Source organism: Drosophila santomea, chromosome 3L (genome assembly GCF_016746245.2).
Source record: "Drosophila santomea strain STO CAGO 1482 chromosome 3L, Prin_Dsan_1.1, whole genome shotgun sequence".
NCBI lineage: Eukaryota > Metazoa > Arthropoda > Insecta > Diptera > Drosophilidae > Drosophila > Drosophila santomea.
The window spans coordinates 13011209-13021904 of NC_053018.2; the positions used below are offsets into that span (position 1 = coordinate 13011209).

Consider the following 10696-nt stretch of genomic DNA (forward strand, 5'->3'; position numbering starts at 1 on the left):
TTTGAGAACAAAGACCTTTACAAAAACGATATTTATATTTTTTAGAAATAATTTAATGTAATTTTGTATAACTATTTGGATTAAGTTTGATATTCCGACTGATCATAGTAATCCAAATTTACATTTTGCTGTGTCCAGAACATCGAGAGTTGATTTTGCATCTCGGCTGGGTATTGGTTCTGTGGTGGAACATAACGCCGGTTAGGATCTGGAAAGGATGCCATCATCAGTTGCGGATGACATTGATTGCCATATGGACAAGCTGGCTGTCCAAAAGCAGGGTGTTGTTCTCCGTGAAGAAATTGCGGCTCCAGTGGAAATTGAGGTGGCTGAAAGTTGGAATCCATTCGTGCTATGTTGTACTTGTTCACGGTGCGATCATAGAATCCATCTGGAAGCATTCTAATGTTCTCTGTAAGTTGAGGATAGTGGCCAGGGTTTGTGGGCTGAAAGGAACTTTGTGGAGGATGTACAGGTTCCTGAAACTGATGGTGGGATCTAGGTTTGGGCTGATACGGTTCCTTCATTTGATATGGATGCTGCACGGCTGGTGCGGATGCTGGTGATTTAGTGGTCATCCACTGATCCCGGGGATCTATAAGGTATCCTTCATCGAAAGGAGTGACATTTTGTGGTGCACTCATAGAGATCTGCGGCTCTAGCATATGATCCGGAGGCTGCATAAATCCTTGAATGTGACTTGGAGGAAGACCCGTGTAGTGGTGAGGACAAGAGTTGCAGGGCGGTCGTCCACAGGTCTGGAGAAGATTCTCTCTGTTACATGGAGTTCTTGTCTCGATGAGAACGGTGTTCTCATTGCTATTAGCCTGGTTTCTGATTCCAGCGCTTTCGCAACTTCGAAGTTTTCGTGGTTGCATCAGAGTCACTGTTTCGAGTGTTTCCACGTCAGTCGATCTTTCCGTGGCCTTTGATTTATTGGAAGCTACTAATTGGGATTTCTGAGCTGGATCTGTCCAAGTTAAGACAGTAGGTATTGAATGGATTTCAGAAAAGCCAGAAGCTCCCGCTTCGGAGTTATGTAACCCTGTTTTAAACTGATGATTATATAGTTGACTTTGGTCACTTCTGTAATCGGATTTCCTATAGCAATTTCCGGATTCATCTTGTCTAAATTGATTTCCGTTAAACACATTTAGTTGCTCAGAATGTTGGTTGCTTACAGAAATAAATCTTTCGCTATTCGAATTGTTTGAATCATTCTTTTGAATACCTCTGAGTTCTGCGTTAGATATTTTTCTTGGATAGTTAGACCTTTTTTCTGAGGATAATTTACGTCGTGAAGAAGGATAAACGCTGCTAAAAGATTCTGAAGTGCCGGGTTGATGCAGATTCCTATTTCTCCTTTCGATGGATTGCTCTGCGGTATTCGTCCTTGTAGGTGGAGAAGAAGCTGGAAGAATTACACCGTTCATCTGACCAACAGGAGAATTGGAATTTTGGTTCTCAGTCCTTTTTGGTCTACTGGTTGGTAGTGCAACGTGATTTGCAGTTGCAGGAGCCATTTGAAATTGGTTGGCATGAAGCATTGTGAATTTTAGACCCAACTCTCTCCTGAAATGTGTTTTGATTAATAAAAGTGATCATAATTGTCAAAAAAGAGGTACACTCACCATTTTTTTGGTTGTAAAATTCCCAGATCTTCCGTGCTGCTCATACGGAAAGGCACTTGCACCATAGGCGGTTTTTCCCTGGAATTAAAGAGATTTTAAGACTATAGGCAATTATTTTAATATTGTTTATACCTTTCTTGCTCCTGTTGGCATATGTTTAGATCATTCGGATGTTGACTGTCAACTAGGATAAAGGTTCTTTGGCTTTGTGTGGGACTAATTGAGCTTTCCTCCTTCCTAAGTTCATTTAAAATACTTGCATTTATACTGTAGTCTGGAGTTTTGCACGCACCACAGTTCTCATTTGAGGTCTCATTTTCTGTTGAGAAATGATTGCATCTGACGAGTTCGTAGTCATCTGAATCACTTTCGCAAGTTTCGTCTTGGAGTAAAAGTACGTTTTCTGTACAACTCTGGTGTTCTCTGAAATTTGCCGGTGAATAAAGGTGTGATTTTTCTGATCTATTTGCTGGATTTCTTTTGGGGAATTGAAGTATCCAGCACTCTGGTGCTGATTGTGAGCGCTGCTTGAAAGATACTCCTCGATTTCTATTGCAACTTTGATCTATAGTTTGTTTTGGTACAACTGTGCCGTTTAGATAAGATTCGAAGTTATTTCTTTGATCCGAGTTTCTATTGCTGATTGATTTCATTGAACTGTCAGTTATTTCTTCTTTTCTTTTTTGGGAACTTGCTTTTCGGATGGTTTTTTCAGAAATTAAATGGTCGGAACATTTTTGACATGCTCTTACAGCTTCTGAAAAACTGTTGTTTGGAGTTTTTGCTTCTGCCTCCTCAGAGAATTCATCATGTCCACAATCTTTGCAGTCCTCTGGAAAAGTTTCAACCCCAGAACTTATACGTTTCCTAAATCGCCGTTTCCGTTTATTGCCAGCTTGATTATGTAGCAATTCTTGATTTTTATTTCTAAACCGATTAACTTCGTTTGGTGCGGAAGATTTATTCGTTTTCGAATTACTCCTAAGAGAACTCGTACGAGATGTTTTTCTAGATGATGAAAGGGATTCGTTGCTGCTAATATTTGAGTTTATTTCTGGAGAAGAATCCTTTGGGATTTCACTCTTCGATGCTTCAGAAAGACTCGCCCTTTCACTGGGATTAATACTTGGGGCAGTATAGCTACTATTTGATTCACTCACAACAGAGGTATGATCAGAACTTTTCACGCTGTTTGAGGATCTAAAGTCACAATTTGAGGATCTATCCACATAGTCACAATCAGTATCGGTTCTGCTGGAAGCATAGGATTCATTACAATGGTATTGTGAACATTCATTTGCAGGTAATTGGGTTTCGGTTGATTGCCTGTAAGTGGATACGCATTCCCTAAAGCAAATATTCTTATTCAATGTTCTATCTCCGAATCTTTGATTGGGCTCTACAGATTCTCGTTTCATAATGGACCGTTGGCCCGTTGTTATTGGATTTTTACAATGATCTAAACATGACTTTGAACTACTATGGTTGGTCTTTTCTGATTGGGCTTGTTCATGTGGTAAGTCATCCTTCATATATGCAGTTGTAGGAGGTATTTGGTTTCCTTGAGTGTTGATACACTGGCAACAATGTTGGTTGGGTTGCCTATGATGATTTTGCCATCTCGTCATTCGACATCCATTCATAAAATGAGGCTGGCACACTGTTTTGGGCATCATAGCTCTTGTAAATTTTGGAAAAACCCTTGGAAGCCTGCACAGACAAATACATGGTTTTAAAATAGGTTTGGGGACATTTACGAAAGCAGTTTCTTCATCATTTTGGTTCTTCAAGTCCCCCTCCTCAGAAGCTAAGTTAGTTTCCTCATTTTCTTGTGAATTTTGTTGAGTTTCAGAAGATTCCAGGATAGATTTCGACTGAGTTTTGGGAGACGTACTTTTATTTTCCAAATTTTTGATCTTTGATTTAGGCTGCGGTAATGTGTTTAAAGAACTCCTTGAATTTTTCTTGAAACTTCCCAATGATGTTGACTGTTGGGGATCAGAGGGCTTCTCAATTTTATCGTCTTTTCCTGGTTCAATGGCTTCATTTGGAGATGGCTGTTCAAATGTTTCCACACCAGCTTCATTTCTTTCGTTCTGAATACTTCCTACATTTGTAGATTTCTCGGCAAAACAGTGTGATAGGTTTTTTCCTTGATTTTCAGGAGTTTTGCTGGCCAGTTGATTTCTGATTTGTTCGAGGCAACACAAAACAGGATCGCATTCTTCTTCGATTGTTTGAGTAGATGTTTCGCAGGGAAAGGGTTTTCTTCCGCGTTTAAAACCCTTTTTCTTTGTGAATGTTAATGCTTTACTGGATGAATTGATAGATTGCAGATCTGGAGGTGGAAGAGCTGGACGCATTGAGAAGCTTAAAGGCCGCTCTACCTTACTATCCTTCTGTAATCTTCCTTCTGGGACAAGGGCTTTAAGGATCTGATAGTTGCTGTTGCCTGGAAATAGCTGCGAACCAAACAGGTTCTTCATGCTAATAGGAAAGGGAATATTTACTCGAAAGGGCACATTGCATTCAAACCTATTTACGATTCGTGTTTAAACAAAGGTAAAGCCACCAAAACCCAACTCACCATATACCATCGTCATCGAAGGGTTGTTCAATATTTCCAGCTGTTGACCTCTTAGGCGTCTTTTTACCTCTTCTACGTTTGGGTTTGATCTTAACGAGAGCTTTTTGATCCTGTTCCAAATTGGGTTTTGACTTTTGGTTTTGGATTCCTTGACTTGCCAAAGATTTACTCATGGATCCAACTTTAGTTAATAGCGGATTTCCTTTAAAATTTGAAGTATTAGAATTTAGATGTAGTGTCTTCAATATTTATTTACCTGTTAATAAGTTTCGGGTAGAGTTATCTTTGCACTGAGCTTCTTGGCCTTTTGGCTTGCTAAATTTAGATGGAAAAGTGACACCAATCTTTGGGGTTCTTTGGGCTTCTTGCCCAGACTTCTGGATACCCTCTTGCAAAACCGTTCCACCCAATTTATATCCTTTTCCCAGCATGGCTTTATTTCTCTCAGAAACGCAAGGATGCATTTTTTGACAACAGCATAAGTGGTGATTTCTCTGAAAACCGCCGTACATTTGGCTTAAATTACAAATTCTTGAATTAAAACAAATGCAGTGGGGATGTTCCCTCCTCTGATCATATATTTAATAAAAAAATCTGTAATTTTAACAAAATGGGCCGTGCAGTTCTGATCCTTTCTTCTCGTTGCCTAAAGTTTGAAAAACTGTGAATTTAAAATGTGCAGGACCGAAATTAAAGCAGTTGACAAAAAACTTAAATATAAGGCTCTAAAATTCAAACTTTATTCGAGGCATTTCCTTCATTTCAATCAATTTTAAACGGAAGAATTGCACAACCTCCTGTTGAAAGTGGCATTTGTAAGGTATCTTAACTTGAAGAAACATTTATATTGACTGTTCAAGGTAAGTTACGCCACAAATATAGGACTTTTCGAGATCTTTAGCGCAGCCAACACCGGGGCATCATGAATCGCATTTGGGCATACCGTTGGCAACAACAACTGGGACAAAATTGTGGGGTATGAGAACACTTATTGGACTGGGCTGGTTGGCCGGATCTCATGGGCTGCTGCTGCTGCTGACAGGATAATCGCTGATGCGGTTTCGGCTGGCAAGGAGGCGGCATTTTGGGCGGGCAAGGTGGTGCTCTACAGGACTGAATCTGTGGACAATGAGGCATTTGCTGCTGTTGTGGCTGCTGAAAAGGAGCCATTTGGCAGGGAAATTGTTGAGCATTCTGCTGGAAGTAGTTGTTCTGATTTGGCATCGGCAGTGGCACAGGATACAGACCAAACTGACCCTCATGCTGTGACGATTGAGGAGCTGATGGCATGGCCCAAATGGCCTCCGACCTGGTGGTCCCAATGGTTTGGCACGGAAAGCTAGCTGGAAATGATTGCTGATCCAACTGCGCATCAAATACTTGATCCTCTTCGACGTTCTCTATTGTCTCATCCGGCTGAGCATCGCCCACGTCCTGTTCCTCTGCCAAAACGTCCATAAACTGAGTTTCTGGCGCCCAACGAGGGGCCTCAGTGGCATTCTGGGATAGCACATGCATTTGTCGCACTCTCGTGGCTCCGCAGGCACTATTCAACTGCAGTTGCACCTGTGCAATCTGCGCCTGAGCCTCGAGCATTTGCTTTCTCAGCTCCTCGGCCAGCATTTCGGTCAGGCAATAGTTGTTCTCCTCAATGCCCTGCTGTTGCATCTGCATTTGCTGTTCCATTTGATCACTGGCATTCACTTGTTGCAACTGCTGACATGGATACATATTATGCATCTGGGAGAGAATTGGCTGCTGCATCGACTGCTGCAGATTGTAAGCAAATGCCTTGCTGGATTGCTGCTGATCCTGACACTTGCGACATCCTCTTGGCTTCGGATTGGGACAGGGTGCACTGCGTCCACAATTTCGTTGCTGTTGCTGGAAGCAGGATGGTTGCTGCTGCAGGCAAGGTTGTTCCTGTTGGAAGCAGGGTTGTGGCTGCTGAAGACAGGATCGTTGCTGTCTAAACCAATTCCCATTCTGTGGCTGTGGACAGCCTTTGCACTTAGTGCACCTTGAAAGCGCTGGAGGTTCGTTGTTCATGATATCATCTTGACAATCCAGGCTCAGGAAATGTGCCTCGGTTACCTCGCAGGCGGTGACGATTTCCGCTTCACCCATGACTTGCTGCTCCTCATCGCAGATGCTCACGATATGGCCGCAATTGGGGAGGTCGGACTGGAACCATTGGCACGTACCAGGACGGTGTCGTGTGGGATACTCCCCTCGAAAGCAGGGAATTATCTTCGAGTTCGATGGTTTCGGTGGCTTGGGTTCCGTTTCTGGTATATTCGCTGTGAACTTTTCTTCCTCTACACTTGGCTTTGAGTTCTCGGAGCCAATAGTCTGCAAGTTATGCTGGCTAATCAGTTTTGAATTCAACTGCAGTTCTGGTTTTAGGCTCTCCTGCGATTCCGGCATTGAATTATCTTTGTTTTTCTCTTCTGTTTGCTTGTTCTCTTCGGTCAAACTGGAAACCCTGGAAGGTATCCTTTCGAACTCTTTTTCTCTGGCCTTGGCGACGGATGCCTCACTTACCATCTCTGGTATCCTATTGAACTCCTCCTCCCTGATTTTTGCCTTGACCGCCGGGGATTCATTACGTCGTTTAACTGAGGCCATCATGGACTGACCAAGAGCCTTTGCATTGGGTGGATCGCCGCCCAACACATGTTTCACCGGCATGCCCGCCTTCAAGCGAATTGGTGCCTTGGACTTAGCATGCGATATCAGGGGCACTGACTCTGGAGTACCCATCGATCTGCAGACACTGGCCTGCCGGCGACGACGAGGTGTGGGTGGGCAGGAAGATCGGGAGCGCATGGATTCCTGTCCAGAAGGTAAGCTCTGCGCCAGGGTTCGCAGCAGCTGCTGTCCGACTCGATTGCTGGTTTGCTCCGATGATAAAGGGAACTTCGGTGCGGTTGTCCTCGTCGGAGGACTGGCATGACGCCAATAGGGACTGGGCCTGGTTGACTTGACTTCGCCATTGGGCATTTCTTCCTTTTTGCACAGAAACAATTTTCTGTCTCAATTATACAATGCTTCCGTTTAAATTTGTTTTTGGCGTGACAAAGAATTTTGTAATGTCATTTTTTTGACCAAAACTTAAAGGAGCGTTTTGGTCAGCACTTAAAAGCTAAACAAACCGGAGAAGTCTTTCTGTTTACAAGGATTCTTTATTTTATATTAATTTTCTATCACAAATTATTATATAGGTAATAAGATGGTAGCAGCTCTTTCAAAACGTTGCTTAATCAAATCTGATCTTGCAATTTTTTAAACAAAATAGTCTTAGTTTAGGACATCAAAAGTAATTTGTACTACTGCTACTTTTTTATTTTGACTACCAATGTTTTGTTCGTGAATTCTTCATAATTGACCATGAGTGAAGGTGGACCTTTACACAGAAGCAGGAGTTGTAGGTAACGCTTAAAGTTTGAAAATGTGCGATCCATGTCGATGTCTAAGGAGGTGCATGAGCTGCCATGGCGTGTAAGTTTAAGAAATAAGATAAATCCTCAATCTAATTACATTACTTCTCATCTGCAGATGCTGTCCTCGGCCAAGTTGCTGTCTACGACCAAGTTGCGGTCCTCGACCAAGTTGCGGTCCTCGACCAAGTTGCTGCGAGCGATCATGTTCCCTAAATATGAGGAATTGCCGCGTCGTCTTTCCTGGGGAGTTCCAAAAGTTCTCGGACATGGTGCCACCCAGCTTTCTTCAAAAACCACCCAAGAGCCCAAAGAAAAGGAAACGTTCGAAAAGTTGCTCAGCCTGTGAGGACAAATGTAAGGATGCGTGCTCAAAGGATGCATGTGTGGAGAGTTGCATGGAGAGTTGCATGGAGAGATGTTTGGAGACATGTGAGGAAGGGAATGAAAATACAAAGCGGAATCCCGAAGATTGCGAAGCAGAGGATGTAGCTAGGACTGCAGCCTACGGAGCAGGATTGCAAAATTTTGCAGGAACAGGCTTTGGTTTTCAGCCGGGACAACCTACTATTATTCCGTGTTATGGAACCTACGGACCCACTGGCAATGCAATGATTTTTGGCATTCCGCCACCGACTCAATATGGAAACTTTGGTGTCCCAGGTCCCATGGTCTTACCACTGGCTAAACCTACCTCAGTGGGACAGGGAGATCCAAGATGTATTCCAGCGGCGGGTCTACCCACACAGTACACAAATAAGTTTAATCCCTGCACCGGTGAAGTTTACCAATGCGGAGATCAGCAAATGCCAGCTGGAAGACCACAAGGAATGGGACCAGTTCCTGCCTATGATCAGTTCTTCCATAGTACAGGCATGGATTTTGCGACGAATAATCAATATAATCCGCTTAATGTGACCCAAGGAACATTCCAACCACATCCAATAAATCAAAGGTCAGTCACTCACAGTAATCCCACAGCTGGAAACGCACCAGCTAATATCAGGAAAAATCCAGACACAAACTGTGAACCCAACAATCGGAATTACACCAATAATGTTCCCCAATCAACGGATCAAGTGCGTTCAGGTGTTTCCAGATCGGAAATTAGAAGCCAGCAGAGGCAAGTCACACCTTCAAGGCAAGTTCCCCAATTGCAGCCATCAAGGGGACAACTGCCTCAAGGTGCCGCCAGATCAAAGTCTCTTAACCAACAAAGCCCATCCAGGGCAGATCATTCAGGCAGAGCTCCTAATCAAGCCAATAACACTGGAGCGAGCCATATGATTAATCCAAGTGCTCAGAGGTCCAAGTCGCTCAATCACCGCAACGACTCCAGAGAAGGTCGTTCCGGTAAATCACAAACCAGTAGAGCCCCATCTTCGCATCATTCGAATAATGCTGGAGCAAGAAATTTAAATCCTCGGACCATGCCCAAGTCAATGGCATCCGCGGCTGAAGTTCGTGCACGTAATAACAGATCGCACGATTCAAGAAATCGCAATAAATCTGTGGGAGCTCCTTCCAATAGTCCTGTAGGTGCTCCTTCCAATAGACAACCAGTACCTTATGGCCAGCAAAATGTGGGCATGGGCATCGACCCCTCCAATCAGTATTATCCCTACAATGATTGTGCTCCACTTAATGCCACATTTGTGCAAGACGGTAATCCTTTTTATAGTCAGTCAGGTCAAGAGATGAATAGACCGCAATACGCAAGAACAGCAAACTTATCGAATGAAGGACCCAAAAAGGATAAGAATGCGAACAAAGTTCCATCGAGTTTAAAACCAGCGAATGAAAAAGCCATTAAGTGCTACTGCACTCGGTTTGATCCCAACAATCAATATTATCCTTACTACGTTTCCGAGGAATCCGATTGTCCGCCGGGTGAAAACGCGAGCTCTGGAAAAAAGAGGACGCAGGAGAAGAATTGCTCGGAGCTTCTCAGCCGGTGAGTTTAATGTCAGAGTTCGTGAGCTGTTTCAGTTCTCGGATTAGGCTCACACAATCCACCATTCGGCACACATCTTTACTCGAACACAAGGTGCGCATAAGTGCTGTAATGTCTTCCATCTCCATTGCAGCATCACCGAGTCCTGCCCTCCGTGTGACCTGCAGAAGTGGTGTCACCTCCTGATGCCGAAGGACAAGGCCAAAAAGCAAACGAAACCGGCTGCCAAGAAGAGCAAGAAATCGAATGGCTCAAGGGCCAAGAACAAGATGAGCGAGCACAGCGCCAAGGAAATAGAAGATACTGAAACATCAGCACCGGAATCTCCAGGAGACGAGGATGCCCACTGCCCGTGTGACTGCAAGAAACCATGTGCGTCGCCTCCGACCAAACCAGAAATGCGCAACTGCAGCTGCTCCGCCAATTTGCCTGAGTAAGTATTCCGTCCACTTCTATCAAGGATTACATCAATGTCTAATGCACTCCGCAGGGAAAACGTACCCTCTCCACCAGCAGCTTCCAATCCTGCTCCTGCTCCAGTAAATACCGGCTGCATGCCCTGCTCGAACCAATGCCCTTGGTCCTGGTACTATAATCCCTGCACCGGCTGTTACTACTACTGCGCGAATTGCTGCAATGGCTGTCGTAATTGCTGCAATTACTGCTGTAGTCCGTGTGGTCGCTGTTGCAGCAACTCCCCTGCTGCTCAGCTGGAGAAGATTCCTCCAAAGCCGAAGCAAAAGGAAAAGTCGCCAACCATCTCCTCTAGCTTGCGAAATTCCGGCGGCGCGGCTGTGACTCCAGGTAGCTGTGGCCCGCCTCCTTCCTTTGCACCCTGGAACTGTCCAAGGCAAGTGGTCTCAACCATGCCGGGATATTGTCCGACTGCCTCGCCCCACTTCAGCTCCCCATACAGTGGGCGGTGGGAGGCTGGCGGCGTGGACATTCAACGGAATAACCAAGGTCCTTTCCACAACAGTTGCGTGCGCCATGTCTAAATTATGCGTTGAATATATTTTACACTTTCCCACAAGCCTATCTCTAAATAAAGATTTTTAAAATGTGAATGGGGTTTCCTTTTTGA

At 44.2% G+C, this 10696-nt stretch overlaps 3 protein-coding genes across 5 annotated transcripts; 1 reads left to right on the forward strand and 2 right to left on the reverse strand.

Moving 5' to 3' along the window:
- Positions 1-78: 78 nt before the first annotated feature.
- On the reverse strand, positions 79-4809 carry LOC120448959. Of its 3 annotated transcripts, none has more exons than XM_039631216.1 (5): positions 4475-4809; positions 4219-4420; positions 1764-4118; positions 1632-1709; positions 79-1572 (listed from the first exon to the last, which is right to left on the reverse strand). In XM_039631216.1, exons 1-5 carry the CDS (start codon positions 4728-4730, stop codon positions 81-83), a joined length of 4383 nt encoding a protein of 1460 aa, XP_039487150.1. In that variant the 5' UTR covers positions 4731-4809; the 3' UTR covers positions 79-80. The 3 variants fall into 3 exon arrangements, with proteins under 3 accessions (XP_039487150.1, XP_039487149.1, XP_039487151.1); XM_039631215.1 differs by having other exon boundaries at positions 1764-4166; XM_039631217.2 differs by lacking the exon at positions 4475-4809 and having other exon boundaries at positions 1764-4140; positions 4219-4263.
- Positions 4810-4934: 125 nt separating this feature from the next.
- On the reverse strand, positions 4935-7358 carry LOC120448961. The gene has a single exon (XM_039631219.2). The coding sequence runs from the start codon at positions 7219-7221 to the stop codon at positions 5116-5118; it is 2106 nt and encodes a 701-aa protein (XP_039487153.1). The 5' UTR covers positions 7222-7358; the 3' UTR covers positions 4935-5115.
- Positions 7359-7523: 165 nt separating this feature from the next.
- On the forward strand, positions 7524-10679 carry LOC120448960. The gene is made up of 4 exons (XM_039631218.2): positions 7524-7719; positions 7777-9612; positions 9746-10045; positions 10103-10679. Exons 1-4 carry the CDS (start codon positions 7670-7672, stop codon positions 10608-10610), a joined length of 2694 nt encoding a protein of 897 aa, XP_039487152.1. The 5' UTR covers positions 7524-7669; the 3' UTR covers positions 10611-10679.
- Positions 10680-10696: the final 17 nt, after the last annotated feature.

Excerpts from the sequence above, each read along its gene's own strand:
- LOC120448959 (XM_039631215.1), bottom strand. The coding sequence starts at position 4,730 with ATGTACGGCGGTTTTCAGAGAAATCACCACTTATGCTGTTGTCAAAAA. Across the intron at positions 4,421-4,474 it reads TACCCGAAACTTATTAACAG|GAAATCCGCTATTAACTAAA; the intron begins GTAAATAAATAT and ends CAAATTTTAAAG. Across the intron at positions 4,167-4,218 it reads TTCGATGACGATGGTATATG|GTTTGAATGCAATGTGCCCT; the intron begins GTGAGTTGGGTT and ends AATCGTAAATAG.
- LOC120448961 (XM_039631219.2), bottom strand. The coding sequence starts at position 7,221 with ATGCCCAATGGCGAAGTCAAGTCAACCAGGCCCAGTCCCTATTGGCGT.
- LOC120448960 (XM_039631218.2), top strand. The coding sequence starts at position 7,670 with ATGTGCGATCCATGTCGATGTCTAAGGAGGTGCATGAGCTGCCATGGC. Across the intron at positions 9,613-9,745 it reads TGCTCGGAGCTTCTCAGCCG|CATCACCGAGTCCTGCCCTC; the intron begins GTGAGTTTAATG and ends TCTCCATTGCAG. Across the intron at positions 10,046-10,102 it reads TGCTCCGCCAATTTGCCTGA|GGAAAACGTACCCTCTCCAC; the intron begins GTAAGTATTCCG and ends TGCACTCCGCAG.